An 18505-nucleotide genomic window follows, 5' to 3' on the forward strand; every position below is an offset into this window, starting at 1 on the left:
TTGACTCCACTCTGAGTCCCTTTCATGTGCAAGAGAGAAAATAGCTCTGCGGCATATCAAGGCCTTGGTTAGAGTTGTTAGCTGATTAGTAACGCTCAATATTCATCAGAAGAATGTTGTTTCTGCCAGGAGCAGAGAGAACTGAGCTGGTGGCATGGGGCTGGTCTATTTGAGGGACCGCTTCTCTCTAATTACATTTACCTGTGCCATTAGATCTGGCAGGAAGGGCATATTCTGGGTCCCAGATGGCATAGTCTAAGTGCCATCTGGCAGGACCCAGGCAAACCCTTTTTCTGTTGTGGTGCATGTCCTTTGGAACATGATTACCCCAGAGATTAGATTGGCCTCAATTCTGTTGGTCTTTCAGAAGAACTTAAAGACACGGTTTTGTAACTGGGCCAGGAGATCTCGGTGTGTACCTGGCTGTGCTGATTTGTGCTGGTGGTTTTTACCTGGCTGCTGATTATGGGGTTTTTTTTCTGGTGAGTTGCTCTGAGCCATGAGTTTGAAATGAAATAACCAATCCATCCATCAGTTGTTAGCGGATTGGTCTAGTTGGAAGAAATCAGTGATGGATTATCCACAATGTGTTCAGGCTGCACCTGTGATAGATTGTCCTATGAAGGGGAGGTGTTGTGATAGACTACAGTGAAGTGGCAATTTCCCAGGAAGGAGGGAGCACATTCCAAGGAAGGGGGAGAGGCAAGAGGCAATGTAGCCTAAAGCTAGATTGGAGACAGAGAGTTAGGATAGCCAGTCCTTAGAACAGGGGTCTTCAAACTTGGCCTTTTTATGACTTGTGGACTTCAACTCGCACACTGGCTGAGGAATTCTGGGAGTTGAAGTCCACAAGTCATAAAAGGGCCAAGTTTGAAGACCCCAGGGTGTATCCATTAAGGTGAGTGTATATTGGTTTAGTCTGGCAAGATTCTGTCAATTTGGGTATAAGCAAATAAAGAACTGAACTTTGGCTGGATTGTTCTATGTTGTTCTTGAGTTGGGCCTCACAGCACATGGCCCCAAGAATTCTCCTCCCACAATAGATAGGGATGAAAATTTCAGATGTCATTTCCATGTTTATGGATTGTCCTCATGGAGCAGAATGGAAAGACAGAAACTACCCATACATTCCTTAAAAACAATGGAGAGCTAACCTCCAACTCCTATCCCCCAGTCTTGCAGAAAGTGAGTATTCTCACAGAAGTTCTCATAATGTCTCATGAGATTTAGAGTTCTCAAAGGTAATTTGAGGAAGAAGGTGAGAGACCAGGCATCTCTGGCTTGAAATGGTTGGCAGCCTCTGTTCTACAGGTTTAAAGTTGGTATATATTCTCATGTCTTTGCCTGAGTTTGTCATTTTGCCTTAGGGAAATTTCAGTTTCCCCCTTTCCTTCCATACTGTCAAACAAGAGCATGACGAAAAATCTATTCTTTTTTCATTGCTATCAAATGTTATAGTTTTTATGCAATCCTGTTTATCCTTTTCCTATTTTATTTAGCAATAAATTTATTTCCCCATATAGAAAACAAAGAGAAGATCTCTCATTGATGAGTCTGAAGATGATTGAAAGAGATTGGTTGTATTATGTAGTGAAAAGAATGGATCCCATTAATCCACTTTCCTTTAGCCCTCTCCCTGTTCTTTTTGCCTTGCAACAGAAGATTTTTTGATTCAAAGAATGTAGGGCAAGTCTATTATTAAAATGATTTCCATGATGGAACTGGGCACACATATTTAAAACTGATAGAAAATGGTACAATTTTTTTCTTTCTGACAAAGAAACATTTCAATTGCAAGCCAATTCAAAGAAGTTGTCTCTTGTCCATTGGGTTAATTCATTTCTATTTTATATTGGTTTCTGGCCATTAGTATAGAACACGTAATAAAAGCGAGACTCTTTTTATATATCAGGAGCATTTAAACGCATTCTGCCTCTCTATTTGAGATCCTGGTCTATGTAGTTATAATAAGATCACTATAGTGACTTTTACTGTACTGTTGATTTTTATTTAATTGGACATGTCCAATGCTATATTTTTCATGTATTCCCCCATGCCTTTACAGCAGTACAGTAAGCTAAAATTAAAAGGCAACCTGTGGATACTCAGATATTTAATTAGAAGTTAAAATGGAAGACAAGCTAGATATTGCTCCTCTCATTTCTTCTTCAATCCAATTATCTGCTCCGTTGCTTAATATCTTATGTGCCACGTGGAGAGGGAGGCAAGGGTAGGAGTCATAGGACTGCAGATGGAATCAGAAAAGCTTCCCAAATTGTCAGGTTTCTGTTGAAATGGCAAGCCCAAATTTAATAAGGCAGAACAAAGAAGGCTTTCTCCAAAATTGATATTATTGCCCACAGATTGAACTATTTTCATGTCTTGTCTTGTACATCCCAGATCCAAGATAGGAAGAGTTGTGTAGGAAGAGAGGATAGGAAGAGAGTAGGAAGAAAGCGTGGAAGAGAAGAGACACTGGGAGAAAAATGCATGTTCTTCTGTCAATAGCTTTGGCTTACTACTTCCATTTCAAGTCATATGGCCTGCCTGATCATGAAAAGCTCAAGCAGAATGAAATCAGTATTAGTATTTGGTAGGGCAGAGGTCCCCAACCTTTTGGGCACTGGGGACCGGTTCTGTGGAGAGAGGTTTTTCCACGGACCGGAGGGTGCGTGGTTTTGTGTGCTGCCTGCATCTTGCGAATGGGGTTTTGCTATTTTGTGTGGGCCAGTTGCTGGCATGCCGCTGTCCGATACTGGTCCACGGGCCGGGAGTTGGGGACCCCTGTGGTAGGGGATCACTAGAAAAGCTAAGGAAAAGGAGAAAATGTCTGTCTTCTGGGTATCTTGTATGGTTTAGAACAGGGGTCCCCAACCTCCAGGCTGTGGACCAGCCCTGGCCCTTAGCCCACCAGGAACTGGGCCATGCAAGCGAGTGAAGCCCCATCTGCACACGCCGGATCCAGGCAGTGTGTGAAACCACACACATCCAGTCTGCAGAAAAACCATCCTCCACAGAACCAGTTCTTGGTGCTGAAAATGTTGGGGGCTGCTGATTTAGAAGTTTGAATTTTATTCTCAGCTAGCACATGGAAGAAAACAAGACATTGATCCTTTCGGTTTTAATATTAATGTAGTATATTCACCCATGTAAGACAACTAACAGGCAAGGAATGCAGAATGCTTTCTGATGCTGCAATTAATTACAGTTGTCTCTGAAGCAAGCAGTGTACAAAGAGATAAGAGACTAAACCTGCCAAGCAAGGGAAAGCATGAAGCAGGACCGCCTTATCACAATAAATGGATTGTTCAATCAGGTGCAGACAGAATGCCCAGCTTCCCTCTTAGTGGGACAAGCTAGGGAAATAAAAAATTAAGTATCAGTCTCCATTTTTGGCTCCAAATATTTGCTTCATTTAGTGATGTACAATTGGGGGCTATATTATGTGATTAATTATGCATTATGAGTAGGACACTTTCTGTTTCCATGCTATCCTCCTTGATCTAAGCTCAGGACCCCCAATGCCCAGTGATCACTGTATATGTATCTTAATAAAGAAAATGAAATAGTTCTTATTTTAGCAGAGTGAATTTTTCTTCATGACAATCTGCTTCTATATTGTTGGCAAGAAAACAACATGGATGCATCCATGCGATTACTAAAGCCCAAGTTTGACTCAAGGGAAATGTTCTTTTATTGCTTTATTTCTTAATCACATTTGTAGGCCACCTGCTCAGAATAACTCTTCCATTACTGATATTCTTGCCCTGACTTCCATCTTTAATGTGGGCCTACATTCGCCATCCCCATCTGGTGCCATTAGAAAGTTCTGGGATTGCAATACACAGAATTCTTCAGAGGGTCTGGGCAAGAAGCTATCTGGTGATTATTAATACATTTCATGGTCCAATTACTGTCCACTGATTCAGCCATGTTTCGGGATGCTGAATCTCTCTGCCATATGAGAACAGAGGGAGTATTGGTTAAGGTTTCTTAAGTGGCCCATAGCTTCTACTGTATGTCAGAAAGATGCTTTTTCAAAAGGCAATTGGACTTGGTTTTTCCTTGAAGATGTTTCGCTTCTCATTCAAGAAGCTTCTTCAGTTCAGCACCCAACACACCTCCCAACCAACCACCATACAAAAACTAATCCTACCATACAGAAAAGGAGAATAGTGATAGACCACAAATCCGCAGCCACACTCTGCCAGGAATTAGCCAGAATCAAAGACAAGATACAGAAGGATGAAAGAAACAATGTAATCTTCAAAATCAACTGTAACAATTGCAACCAATTCTACGTGGGACAAACATCACGTTAATTAAAAAGCAGGATCCATGAACACTGGCTGGGGGGGGGGTGTCAAACGTCACAATCCCAAATCCTTAAACTCTACCCACACTGATACCAAACAGCAACAGTTCTATTGGAGCAACACAAAAATCATCAGCCAGGTTACCACCTACTATGCTCATGAGTTCATCGAAGCATGGCACTCCACAAGCAATTCCATCAACAGACACATTGACGTACAAGCAGCCTATGAGCCCCTCAGAATCCAAATCAACTGCACAGCCAACCAGAGACAGCACCGACCCTCAACCAACCCATGCAAGCCCCCCCCCAACCAGCACTTCACCTCCCAATGATGCTCACCTGATGGAACTTCCCCATCAAAGACCCATCACAAGACTCTCACTGAGGACCCACACCTGACCCATCACAAGACCTAATGACCACATGAAGCCACGGAGAACACTGACATCCCCTAAATTCCACTGAAGATGTTACCTAGCCTGGTAATGAAATGTTCGGAAACCAACCCACAAGCTCGGGGAACAAAGCTTCACCCTCATCCTACACCCGAGCTACAGATATTCACCACTATTGCAAATGCTTACATTGCATATCACCCAGGAAAGGCCTCTGCTGGTGAAACGGAGGCTGGGGGGGGGGCAATGTTCACGTCAACCTTGAGCTCCGTTCTGGGCTGCAGAGGCATTTCCTTTCCTTTTCTTTCCTTTCCTTTCCCTTTCCCGTTCCCTTTCCCTTCGCTTCCCTTCCCTCCCTTTCCCTTCCATTTCCCTTTCCTTTCCTTTCCTTTCCTTTATTTTCCTTTCCTTTCCCTTCCTTTCCCTTTCCCTTCCCTTCGCTTCCCTTTGCTTCCCTTCCCTTCCCTCCCTTTCCCTTCCATTTCCCTTCCTTTCCTTTCCTTCCCTTCCCTTCCCTTCCCTTCCTTTCCTTTCCTTTCCTTCCCTTTCTTTTCCTTTCCTTTCCCTTCCTTTCCCTTTCCCTTCCCTTCCTTTCCCTCCCTTTCCCTTCCATTTCCCTTTCCCTTCCTTTCCTTTCCTTCCCTTTCCTTTCCTTTCCTTTCCTTTCCTTTCCTTCCCTTCCTTTCCTTTCCTTTCCTTTCCTTTCCTTTCCTTCCCTTTCCTTTCCTTCCCTTCCCTTTCCTTCCCTTCCCTTCCCTTCCTTTCCTTTCCTTCCCTTTCCTTTCTTTTCCTTTCCTTTCCTTTCCTCTCCTCTCCTCTCCCCTCCCCTCCCCTCCATTCCTTCCCTTCCTCTCCTCTCCCCTCCCCTCCCCTCCCCTCCTCCCTTCCCTTCCCTTCCCTTCCCTGAAGGCCTCTGCTGGCAAAACGGAGGCTAGGGGTGATGTGCGCGAGCGGTGGTGAGCGGCCACAGAAGTGGGCCAGTGGCAGCCATGCAGGCTCCTGCTGGATGGGGCTGATGGTGCCACCGCCGTGAGGTGAAGCAGGTGTCAGGATATGGGAGAACTGGCTGCGTTGGTCCTAAGGTAAGCGGGTGCGGGGTACATGGGGCAGCTCCACTCCCCCACCCCCACCCTATCTTGATTTTTACGCATGTGCCTCACCCAAGCTTGTGCAACCAGACAGTGGGACAGAGTGGGCAGGGTCTTAACTAGTGCTTATTTTGGGGTAGGGCTTATATTAGGCGCACACATAAAAATCAAGCTAGGGCTTATTTTCGAGATGGGTCTTATTTTCAGGGAAACATGGTATTACTATTTCGGTCTGTTGCTGCTCAGCACTGAGTGAGTGTCCACGGTGGTTATAAGGTTTATCACTACATTTGTATTTTTTTTAAAAGTATGAATATATAAATCACTTTGATCAAGGCAAGTCTAAATAATGTTACTTTTCTTGAAAAACCAAGCATAATCTTTAGATATTTTGACTTGCTTTTGTGATCCTGCACAATAAAAGGTACTGCTATATGATTAAGGACAAGAAGTGTACGTTGGCCAAATGGAGCCTCAGAGCACTATATATGTACTTACTAAGTTTATCTTTTTCACTTAAAATACCAGACACCAATATTTGACTTAGGAATCATTTTACAAAACAGAGCATCAGGTTGGAAAGGAGTTGAAGGAAACTCTAGAGATTCCCACTACAGGGACCAATTATATCCTGGCAAAAAAAAATCCAAAAGATGATGTAATAATTACACTTCAATTCAATATTCAATTGTTCTTGCACAGGTGTGAAAGGTAAAACATTTTTATAAGAAATTATAGTTTCCTTTCACCCTGATATAAGACAGTGGGAATGACCAGCTGTGGCTTTGATATCATTCTTGGATCAGTGCTACTCATCTGGAATCCTATACCATCATCAACACTGGGTAGGGGATTTTCCCCTGGCTGAACTGGGTTGCAGCTCAGTGGCAAAAACTCTGTTTTCCATTGTGCAATACTGGAATTGGATGGATTTGGAGGAGGGTCAGGCTGTTATAGGTAACAATTCTGGTAAATCTCCACCTCTCATATCCTTGCTCTTCCATCTCTTAATTTCGTTGTGAGTTACACAATGACAATAAAGATATTCTATTCTATTCTATTCTATTCTATTCTATTCTATTCTATTCTATTCTATTCTATTCTATTCTATTCCATTCCATTCCATTCCATTCCACTCCACTCCACTCCACTCCATTCCATTCCCCTACTGTTAGGAATTCATAGCATAATAGTGTCCTTGTGCTGGGCTTCAGAGCCGATCTGCAGCTAAAAGAATAATAATCTGCTGCAGAAATGCAGCATGAAGTGAAGATGGATGGGGTATCATAAAGACACCTGAGCCTCCCTGAGAAGTAATTACAGCTGGAACCCACCTACATTTCTCATCCAAATCAAAACCCTTGTTTTCTGTCCATGGTCCTGAAATATTTTGACACATTGTGGGCTGATGAATGGCCAGAGAAGAAAGCTGCAATATTATAGCCATTCCTCTGAACCTCGAACAACATTGCTTGTGCATGAATTAAATGATTATATTGCTGAATAATTTGTGTTCATTATTAGCAGGGAAACAGTTTATCTACAAAACTAATTACATATGTGTGTTCGATTCGTATAGGTACAGACACACACCTATACAATGCTTGGTTACTCTATGACAAAGAGTAAACTTGACATACAGTTCTGATATCAGATAGCACTCAAGAACAGCACTACAGGGATTACTCTTGTTCTAGTAAGGCGATCCATTAGATGATGTAATCTGTATTCTCTTTTTGTATTGTCCTGGGTTTTCAATAAGACCTGCATGGGTAGGAACATTTCAGCTGAACTGTATAATTCATCTTGTACTTGTTTGTGTATTCATTTGTACTGAAGAACAGCTTCCCTTTAATTGTCAGTGCTTCATGAGTAGCTGAGTAGGTGGGTGCCTACGGAGCTGATGTCATGCCCAAATGGATTATTTCCATTCAAGACAGATTCCTTGGCTGATCTGACATTACAGTTTAATATTTCTTTTCTCTTAGTTGCTTGAATGAATGCTTCACATTTGTGCAGCACATTTTTATAAGCCATTCAAAATACTTTGCATGCATTGTCTCACCATAGAAGGAGAGCTAAACTCTGGTAGCCAAAAACCAGGAGAGTAGTATAACCTTTTTTAGATTAATACATTTTATTTTAAAAGGAAAAGCTTTGTGAGCTTTTGTATATGTATTGTCACAGTAATCTTGATAATGACCTTGTGAAGCAGGAAACATTATTACCCCCCTCCATTATTAGTGTGAATGTATGTGGGAGTATATGGGGAGGGGGAGAGAAGTAATAACTGTATGCAGGAGAAGAGAATTTTGAGTGGAAGACCAGTCACATAACATTCCTGGTTAAATTTCTGGCATATTTGTTTGTCTAGTGGTTTGGTCTGTTTGTTAGGTTTGGTCTGGCAGTTAAGATACCAGGCTAAAAAGCAGGAGACCATGTGTTCAAGTCCCACCTTAGCCATGAAGGCCAGTTGGGTGACTTTGGGCCAGTCATTCTCTCTCAGCCCTAGATATCTCACAGGGCTATTGTTGTGGGGTGAAAATAAGAAGAGGAAGGTGTGTTGTACATGTTTGCCATCTTGAATTATTTGTAAAAAAAATAAAAGGCAGGATATAGATAGATAGATAGACAGACAGACAGACAGACAGACAGACAGACAGACAGACAGACAGACAGATAGATAGATAAGCTTTATTGTCATTTTTTGCTGTGAGCACAATGGCACACATTAAAAATGAAATTTAGTTGCTTGCTCTCAAAGTGTACACGTACATAACACACATTTAAACATACTATATACAACATATGTATAGACCTACACCCTTATATAAGTAACATATAAATATTAATCATTGTCCATCTTGAATACATAACAGAAGGAGGAAGCTTTAGAGTTCACAAGGTTAATATTGTATGGAACAAAACTGTGATTGAATCTGGATGTTCTGCTTCAGATACCACAAAGCCTCCTCCCAGAAGGTAACAAGAAAATCAGGTCATGAAGAGGACGTGTAGTGTCCCAATAAATAAAATAAAATAATGAAATAAAATAAAATAAAATAAAATTTTAGTTGGCAAAAGCAGATAACAATTGAATTACTTATTTCTCTGCATGGGGTTTTCTTCTAATCAAAGTTGAGCTAACAACGTTGGATTAGACTAAGAATACACAACTTAGGGCCCTGGGTTATCTTTGGAGCCTTTCAGAATTTGATCCCAAATTGAGATGCTACAGTACCAAAGAAGAAACATACTACATACACGGGAGCCTTGTAGAGGGAAAGTCATGTTAGTCTATGGTGGGAAATAATGAGGAGGGATCTGGTAGCACCTGTCCCAACTAACACATTGAAGACAAAAGTTTTCATGAGCTGCAGATCACTTCGTTAAATGTGTATTTTATGATTTGTATTGATCTGAGAACTTGATATTCATCCTAAGCCAAGGAAAGGAACAAACACCTTCAACATTAAGATTTTGCTTTTTGCAACGCATCAAAGTTTTTATTGGCCTTGTTTCTAGGAAGGTGATTTAATATGAATTGTTGTAATTTGATTTTTTTTATTGTTTTAATCTTTTTTTTATTCTTGGGAGCATAGGTCCCATTGGAATCAGTTCACAATACACTGGCCTATGAGCCTGAGCAAATAAGTAATAGAAATCTAACCACATTCATTTATGTATTAATTTTATAATGGAAATGCATTGAAAATTAAAGTATTCCGCAAAAAAAGAAGGTCAAAAGAGAAGGGGAATACTCTTTCTCTAAAGCAAATTATGATTTAATGGGAAGGGAGTTGGGATCAGAACTGCCCCTTGATGCTAAGCATACAACCACAATCAGTGTTCTTATAATTTATTTGAAGTAACAGCATCAATAGGGTAAATACACATATCATTTTTGTCGAGTTTACACTCAGGTTTCCATTTGCTAAAGAGGTCATCTCTAGAAAAATCTGAACAATCAAATGGGCAATTTGGACAATTTGTGTGGGAGAATGCTAATTTGCATCTTGACCTGATTCACTTCTGCTGTTACTATTTTGAGTATTGTGGAATCTGAAAGAGAAATTTGCATGTGTTGGTTTTTAAATAGCTAACTGCTCAGGAAGAATTTTGACCAGTTAGCTGAACAGGAATAAAAGCCTTACTTTTTGACTGTAGTTAGAATTAATTGGAACATTGGTTTCCACAATGGAAAGCAAAAGACATCCAACACTTTTTTCTCCATCTATTGCATGAATTAACTCCAATAGAAATTCCTGGAATATGTCATGATTACAATGAATGACCCCTATTAATGATACTGTTGTTATAGTTAAGAAACTCTTAAGAAACTCATGCATATGAGTCTGTATTAATCTGTTATTTATTAATAGGCACACACGAGAAGTTGCTTAAATGCTATGTAAATAATAGAGCAATAATTTTAGTAAATTATAGAAAAAATGTCAGTTCACAATGCTTCTTGATTATTTCAATATGTTATTGAATTATAAATTGAGAGCAGTCATTTTACTGAGATTCAGACAATGTCTGCCTAGGGGACTTTTTTTTGGCTCTGCTGAATGAGAAAAACTACTACTTAGAGTTTCTCTACTAAGAGAGAAAAACTATTGTATTTCTGATACAGAAGGCAAAGAAATGAGTTATCTGAAGTTTCCCTCCTGCGGATCATCAAAGAGCAAAGTGCTTCAGTGGAGTTCAGTTATGGTGACTTCTGGAGCAGGAAGACAAGGAGATCTAAGCATCTACACAGCCAGTTAAATGGATAAGGAGGAGGAGGAGGAGGAGAAGCTTCAACCCTAAAAGTAGTTCCTTTTTCCATCAAATTACAGCTACATTCTGGAATTCCTGCAGAGATAGTAGTTGTCTTTACTACAACTTCAGTGTCACTAGAAGAAAGATAATTCTATTTTCCTACTGTTGCAGCCAAATAGGTTCAGGTAACACGTGACAGAACCATTTTATATTTTCTACCGACAACTGAGCAATGGAGTTAACTAAAATGAACAGAACTGAAGGCTCACATGAAATAAAATAGAAGTGCAGGAAGCATTTATGTTTCTATGGATCTAGGAATGAGCAATGGGTCTTCTTTGCATCTGTTCCTCCGTCCCGTTTTCTACTTCTCTTGACTTCCAGTGTGGTTTTAGTCCTGTCGAGATGTGGTGTGGAGAAAAACACACTTCTTATAAATGGGATCAAGGATTGGGTAGCCATTGAGGCAACATTTAAAAGTAGAAATACGCTAATGTATAATTATCCTATAATCCAGTGGTTCTCAACCTGTGGGTCGGGACCCCATTTGGGGTCGATCGACCATTTCATGGGGGTCGCCAAGCAAGGCTGTCCGCCATTTTTTTTGTCCGCCATTTTTTTTGTCCGCCATTTTTTCCCCTTTTCCAGCGGGTGCCTTACCGCCCTTGGGCTGGGCCAGCTGGTGGTTGGCCTGCTCCATCTCTGCCGCTTGCCAGCTACGCCTCAGCCGGCGCAGGGGGCAGAACCATGCATGTGCGGCGCTCCCGGGCAGGGAAAGTCCTCGACTTACGACCGGTTGGGTAGTCCTCGACTTACAACCGGTTTAGTCCTCGACTTACGACCGGTTTAGTCCTCGACTTACGACCGGTTTAGTCCTCGACTTACGACCGGTTGGGGTCACGGCATTAAAAAGGTTGAGAACCACTGCTATAATCTGTCTGTCTGTCTGCCTACCTATCAGTGTTGACACTTAGCAACCACATAGATTTTCTTCATGATGTTCTGTCCCTAATAGCAATAGCATTTAGGCTTATATACCTTCCCACAGTACTTGACGGCATTCTCTGGACAGTTTACAATGTTTTGCATATTGCCCCCAACAATCTGGGTCCTTATTTTACCGACCTTGGGAGGATGGAAGGCTGAGTCAGCCTTGAGCCCCATCGGGATCAAACTCCAAGCTGTTGGCAGAGTTTGCCTGCAATACTGCACCTTAACCACCAGGGCTCTGATTCAAGTCTGCCAACAGCATACTTTCTGCAGAAGTGATATCAAAGCTAAGCACTTGCTCGTCAGGAGTACTATTTGATGCCTCAAATCTTCCAAAAAATATATTCAGCTCGTTTAGGAAGTCTGTTGTCCTTGCATCTCAATGGAGCCGCCTTATAATCCGTAATGGCCTGGATTCCTTGCCACATTTGCCTGATGTTTGTTGGATTCTGAAAAAAGTTCTGAATTTTCTGGCAATGGGCTGGCTTTGCACCTTTTATGGCACTTTTCAAATTAGCTCTGGCTGTTCTAAGTGCCAGCATATCACCGGATTTAAAAGCCACATTCTGTGCTTTCAGCATCTTGCAGACCTCATAAGTCAGTCACGGTTTTTCATTCGCCCTCATAACAATGCTTTTAAGGACACAGACATCCTCTATGGACTTTTGGATATATGAAGACACCGTGGTGGCATACTCCTCAACGTTTATATGTTGGTTATCAGTTGCTATTTTTTTAAAGATATCCCAATCCGTGCACTCAAAGCAGTCTTGTAATGCTTTTATAGCTCTCTCTGCCCAAACCCTCACCTGCTTTACTATAGATTTCACTCTGACTAATAAAGGTTTATATGTTGGAATAAGCAGCACTGAGAGATGGTCAGAGGGGCCCAGGTGAGGGCGGGGTAGAGCTTTGAATGCCTTCTTGATGTTGGAATAAGCAAGATCCAGTGTATTGCCCCCTCTGGTTGCAAAGTCCACATATTGATGGAAATGGAAATAGGTCCAAACTATAATAATTTGAGCTTGATCATTTATGCCTTGATTAAGAATTCTGGGTTGATTTGTTCAATGATCCATTTCTTTGTTTTCTTAGCTGTCCATTGTATTTCCAGGAGTTTTCTCCAATTCACATGCATCGATACTATTTCTATGCTCTTCCTTCAAAGTCCAAGTTTCACTTACATAGCGTGTCACAGGGAGCACTGCTTCCATGATTCTGATCTCTGTAGGTATAGATATTTTACATTATCTGAATAGTTTTTCCAAGGCCTTCATAGGTGCTTTACCAAGTGCAACAATACGTTTGGAGGGTTTGTTCCCTCATTGTTAATAGTTGATCCTAAAAAGCAGAAGCTACCTAAATTTTAATATTTTCATTGCCAGTTCTAAGGATGGTGTAGCTGTTGTCATCAGTTTGGCCACATACACTGACTTGATGGCACATAATCAATCAATAAATAAATAATCTCAACCAGAAGTGGCATTGGATAGATAGAAGATCATTTGAGAAACCAAGGGCTATGGGATAAATTAGTTAAAAAGATTCCTAGAAGAAAGCAGACCACTTCCCTGTGATTGCTAAGAAAATTTCATCCTTAGATCCATGAGTTAAACATGGCTTGAATTGTCTCCCTTGGATATATATATATCATATATATATATATATATATATATGAAAGACAGTGAGCATCTGCTAATGTAACCAGATATTAATGGTTGGTAGGCAACATCAAGATCTCAGCTCTTTTCCATCATAACAAATCGTTCATCCCCAACTATATCCCCTTTGATGATATGAAGTGTCACACAGTGAGTGAAAAATGGTAATTTTATATGTGTTCTTCTTGATTATAAGAATATAATAATATTCCAGTAAGAGCATGTCATCTAAAACGTCTTCCCTTGAAACTATATGTTTTTCTCTGATGGAGATATAAGGAGATTAAACCAATGACTTCATCATCCAAGTAAAACTCCTATTACTTTACTAAGGTTTTATAAATTGCATAACAGCCCTAATCAGAAAATTAGGTTTCTGGGAGAGTCTAAGAAATCTGAAAATAATATTCCAGCCCAGTGTGAGACTGACTTTAGTGCTTTTAGCTCTACACTTCTGTGATTCATGTTACAGTTACCCTCAGTCTCTTCATTAAATATAGAAGTGGGCAACATGCCTAAATATAATAAGCAAGGAATGTTTAGTATGTTACCTATTGTAATTCAAAGGCAAACGTAATCCTTCTGCTTCCAGGGCCAGCACTATCATTGGATATGGAGCACATCCTGCCAAAAGCCACAGAACTAAAGGAATGGGTTGCACTGGTAGAATGTTGGGGGGGAAATTATGTGTGAGCTATGTGACCTTCTTACACACTCCGGATGCAATAGTGGCCCACATCCACTGGTGGGATTCAGCCAGTTTGTACCACTTCGGCAGAACTACTGGCTAATTTTTTGTTGCCCAGACCCAGAATGGACTTCCGGAAGCAGCATCCATACAGAGAATTTGTTTTTCACATATTTGGATCCCACCACTGCGCATCCTTTTGCTTATGCTGAAGACCAAGTTAATCTCACACAGGGGTAAATGGAAGAATTATATGGCTGTAAGACGAGGACCACTTTTAATATGACTACATTTTATGATTATATAAAGTATGGGAAGCAGCGATCAGTCCTGGGATCCACGTGGTCATGTTACAGGTAGATTTTGGAGTACAGCGGAAATAGCAGTCTTGCAGATTTCTGCCTATCTGTGAAGTCATAGATGAAATGCAAGGGCTTTGCAGACTGGTATAACTCTAACATGATTTACTGTGGTTCTGCAGAGTAGATTTGTGCTCCAGCAGATTTTTCTCCAGTTTTTGTCATGGACTATTGGATCATAAATTTCATGGTCCATTTAGGTGGAGATAGTTCTTGTTTTTGAAAGTATATTGGGTAGCTGGGTATTAGATTTTTTTTTCTCTTCATAAGAAAAATCCTCAAGTGCTCACAGGAGGAAGTGCAGGTAGTCTTCAAATTACAACCTCAGCTGAGCTCAAAATTTCTGTTGCTAAGTGAGACGGTTGTAAAGCGAGTATTGGCCTGTTTTATGACCTTTCTTGCCACAGCAGTTAAGTGAACCACTGCAGTTGTTAAGTTGGTAACACGGTTGTTATGTGAATCTGACTTCCCCATTGAGTTTGCTTGTCAGAAGATCACAAAAAGACACCACAACCATCATAAATATGAACCAGTTGCCCAGCATCAGAATTTTGATCACATGATGGTGGGGATGCTGCAATGGTCATACGTGTGAAAAATGGTCATGTCACTTTTTTCAGTGTTGTTGTAACAATAGAATAGAATAGAATAGAATAGAATAGAATAGAATAGAATAGAATAGAATAGAATAGAATAGAATAGAAGCTGGAAGGGACCATGGAGGTCTTCTAATTCAGCCCCCTGCTCAAGCAGGAGGACCTATACCATCTCAGACAGGTGATTGTCTAGCCTCTTCTTAAAAATCTCCAGTGATGGAGCACCCACGATTTCTGGTGGCAAGCAGTTCCACTGGTTGATTGTCCTCACTGTCAGGAGGTTTCTCCTTAATTCCAGGTTGCTTCTCTCTTTGATCAGCTTCCATCCATTGTTTCTCATCCTTCCCTTTGGTGCTCTGGTGAACAACATGACCACCTCTTCTTTGTGGCAGCCCATCAGATACTGGAATACTGCTATCATGTCTCCCCTATTTCAACTAGTCTAAAGAAAAGAAGTAATAGGGGAGACATGATGAATTGTTGTAAGTCAAGGACTATCGGTAGTGCAAAGGACAAGCAACCTCTGCCCCAACATGTGCTACAGTATGATGGGTGAAAGCATCACATTCCAGAGTGACTGGAAGTTGGGCGTCATTATTAATTTGAAAAAGAAATAAAGAAAAAACCCTCAGTGCTCAGAGCACTTCATACATTTTGAGAGCTGGGTATTAATTTTCTGAGAAAAGGCAAACACCAGCTGGATTTCAGTCCTTGTAGTGTTTATCACGTTGTGACAAATTCAGATCCCCCCCCCAGCAAAATTCATGGTGACGTTCTTTTACATGCCAATCTGATTTTGTTTTTACAGAAAATTCTCCCAGTTCCTCATTAGCTCAAAACCTTCAGAAACACAATCCAGACTTCTAAATGCTTAATAGTGAGCATTGTGACAGCCTGTTCAGGATCCTCATTAATACCATTTCCTTTTTCTTCTTGACCCCCAGAATGTGGCACCTCTCCAAGTGGTTGTGCGAGATGACAACTGCATAGTTATTTCCCTGGAAGCAGCTGACGTGGTGAGCTCATCCTCGGTGTATGTTGTGAAGATCACCGGCGAATCCAAGAACTATTTTTTCCAGTTTGATGAATTCAACAGCACTTTACCTGCTCCGGTGGTTTTTAATGCCACCTACCATGGTCTTTATTACATAGTGACCCTGATGGTGGTGAATGCAAATGTTATTTCCAAGCCGGCTAGATCACTAACTGTGTTAACTAGTAAGTATGTTTTTAAAACATTGTTGATTTGATCTGTTTGAAACTTAGATGTGGTATCTTTCTGCCGTAGGGATGCCATATCTTTCTCAGATGTGAAACAATTTAGTACGTCCACTGGACCTTCCCACTGTGGCTAGTGATAGTTCTAAAATAATAAACATTTTTGCCAATAAACCAAACATTTCCTAAATTGTCAGCCTTGCCTTACTTGTAACTCAGTCACCCTGGCTTCTTTTTAATCATCACCATGGTCCTTTAAAACAAAAATCTTAGATTTCAAACTGGTGAAATTTCAAAATGGGAAAAGGCTATTTTACTCATTTTAGTGTTTTTTATCCTGCCTTTATTATTCTAAATACCGTATATACTCGAGTATAAGCCGACCCGAATATAAGCCGAGGCACCTAATTTTACCACAAAGAACTGGGAAAAAATATTGACTCGAGTATAAGCCTAGGGTGGGAAATGAGGCAGCTACTGGTAAATGTAAAAAATGAAGATAGATACCAATAAAATTACATGAATATTTATTTCAAAGAAAAACGCTGACTCGAGTATAAGCCGAGGGGGGCATTTTTCAGCACAAAAAATGTCCTGAAAAACTCGGCTTATACTCGAGTATATACGGTAACCTTTATCCTGCCTTTATCCTGCCGTTATTCTAAATAACACAAGGTAGTGAATACCTCTAATATGTTTTCCTCCTCCTATTTTCCCAACAACAAAAACCCCGTGAGGTGATTTAGGCTGAGGGAGAGTTATTAGGCCTAAAGTCAGTCACCCAGCTTTCATGCCTAAACTGGGACAAATGAGTGCATTAACCAGTAGGCCAACTAGCTAACTTCCGTTTCAATGCTTTATATTTCTTTCCCTCAAAGTTTCTTTCTAGAGAGCAAAGATTTGGTTGAATATAACTGAGAGACCTCCAAACTGTCCCTGTTGCTTAAAGATGTTGTTACATGCCTATCCAGATTAGAATCATGGCAGAGAGAGAACAAGAGCATTTAAGCTTTCCCTCCCACAGTGGATCAAAGTATCTCACCCATGGTGCAAACAGCTGTTGGGATGCAATGCAATAAAGCCTCAGCTGCCTCATCCTCATTTGCAAAATAACTGCTGTTCGTTAAATAAAAACAAATACATTCAAGAGCCAGTTATTTTGCTAAAAGCATGTATAGATTGGCCCAGCAAGGCTAAGCAAGTCATGTATCTTGGCTCAAAAGTTGGGACTAGGCAAAAGAAAGCAAAAAAAAAAGACAAAGGACAAGCACGAATAAAGAAACTAGCCTTGCTAGTGTTCACAAACATTCCCTGTTTAAATGCTGCAATTTTTATAACTGCTGAAATTTTTTAGTTATCTTTGTTGCCATGACAACCCTGGCGGCAATTAGGGGAAAAATAACTACTGTTTTCCTTGTTCTGTGTCAAATGACTCCCTGTTTGTTAAAGCTCAATGGGATATTGTATTGAGTCCATACGAGAGCATATTAATAAGGTCCATGCCTAACTGGGCTGCAACTGTGCCCTAATGCCTGGCACATCACACGGATCCAGGCAGACGTTGCTTTCCAGCCCCATCCACCAGCCATCATTAGATTCTGCTATGGGAGGGAGCCTATAAAGGCACCAACAGTGATGCACAGTGATATAAAGCAATTGGTCCCTAAGCAGCCCTTTGCCATTTCACAGCAGTTTCTATTGATGTTTGCAAGGCTACATATCAGAATTATCTCCCTTTTTGGGGGTGTGTGGGAAGTGTGCTGACAATTACAGAACATATGAGAACAATGGTTTGAGTGTAGCCTTGAAACCCAAGTCTCCTGTTAGAGATTTCACGCACAGCATCCAACAGATGTCATCTCTACCATCTGTTGTTGGTTTTATAGATCTAATTTTGCTTGTCTCCCCCCCCCCCAAGTATTAGATAGATAGATAGATAGATAGATAGATAGATAGATAGATAGATAGATAGATAGATAGATAGATAGATAGATAGATAGACAGACAGACAGACAGACAGACAGACAGACAGGCAGACAGACAGGCAGGTAGGTAGGTAGGTATAGATGATATAGTGTGTGTGTGAGAGAGAGAGAGAGAGAGAGAGAGAGAGAGAGAGAGAGAGAGAGAGAGAGAGAGAGAGAGAGAGAGAGAGAGAGAATCTGGTTCCATAGGAGGCTACCTAATTCTGAATCAGAATAGTGATCTTTTAGTCTGATACAATCCACGTGCTATTTCTATTTTGATCTACTAATCCTTGTTCAGCTTGAAGGAAAATTATTTAATCCTCATGGGTAACCTGTGAACTTTTTATGTACGGTGATGATGTGGACAAGGAATGTCTGTGAATGTCCTGTCTTTCATCGTACAAGCCTTTCTTTCTATAGTAGTTTATAGCTTCCCTGGCTTCCCATGTTTATAATCAACC

At 40.8% G+C, this 18505-nt stretch overlaps 1 protein-coding gene across 1 annotated transcript in view; it reads left to right on the top strand.

Annotated features, from left to right (window-relative positions):
* Positions 1–1092: 1092 nt before the first annotated feature.
* LOC107292023 (receptor-type tyrosine-protein phosphatase O-like) overlaps positions 1093–18505 on the top strand; it is a gene marked incomplete at its 3' end in the record, with an annotated part of 37953 nt that continues 20540 nt past the window's right edge. Inside the window, exons 1-2 of the mRNA XM_015821084.1 lie at positions 1093–1185; positions 15804–16077. Of these exons, the coding sequence (XP_015676570.1) occupies positions 1093–1185; positions 15804–16077 (367 nt within the window). The remainder of the gene's footprint in view (positions 1186–15803; positions 16078–18505) is intronic.

Source organism: Protobothrops mucrosquamatus, unplaced genomic scaffold, assembly GCF_001527695.2.
Source record: "Protobothrops mucrosquamatus isolate PMUCROS unplaced genomic scaffold, P.Mucros_1.0 scaffold1246, whole genome shotgun sequence".
NCBI lineage: Eukaryota > Metazoa > Chordata > Lepidosauria > Squamata > Viperidae > Protobothrops > Protobothrops mucrosquamatus.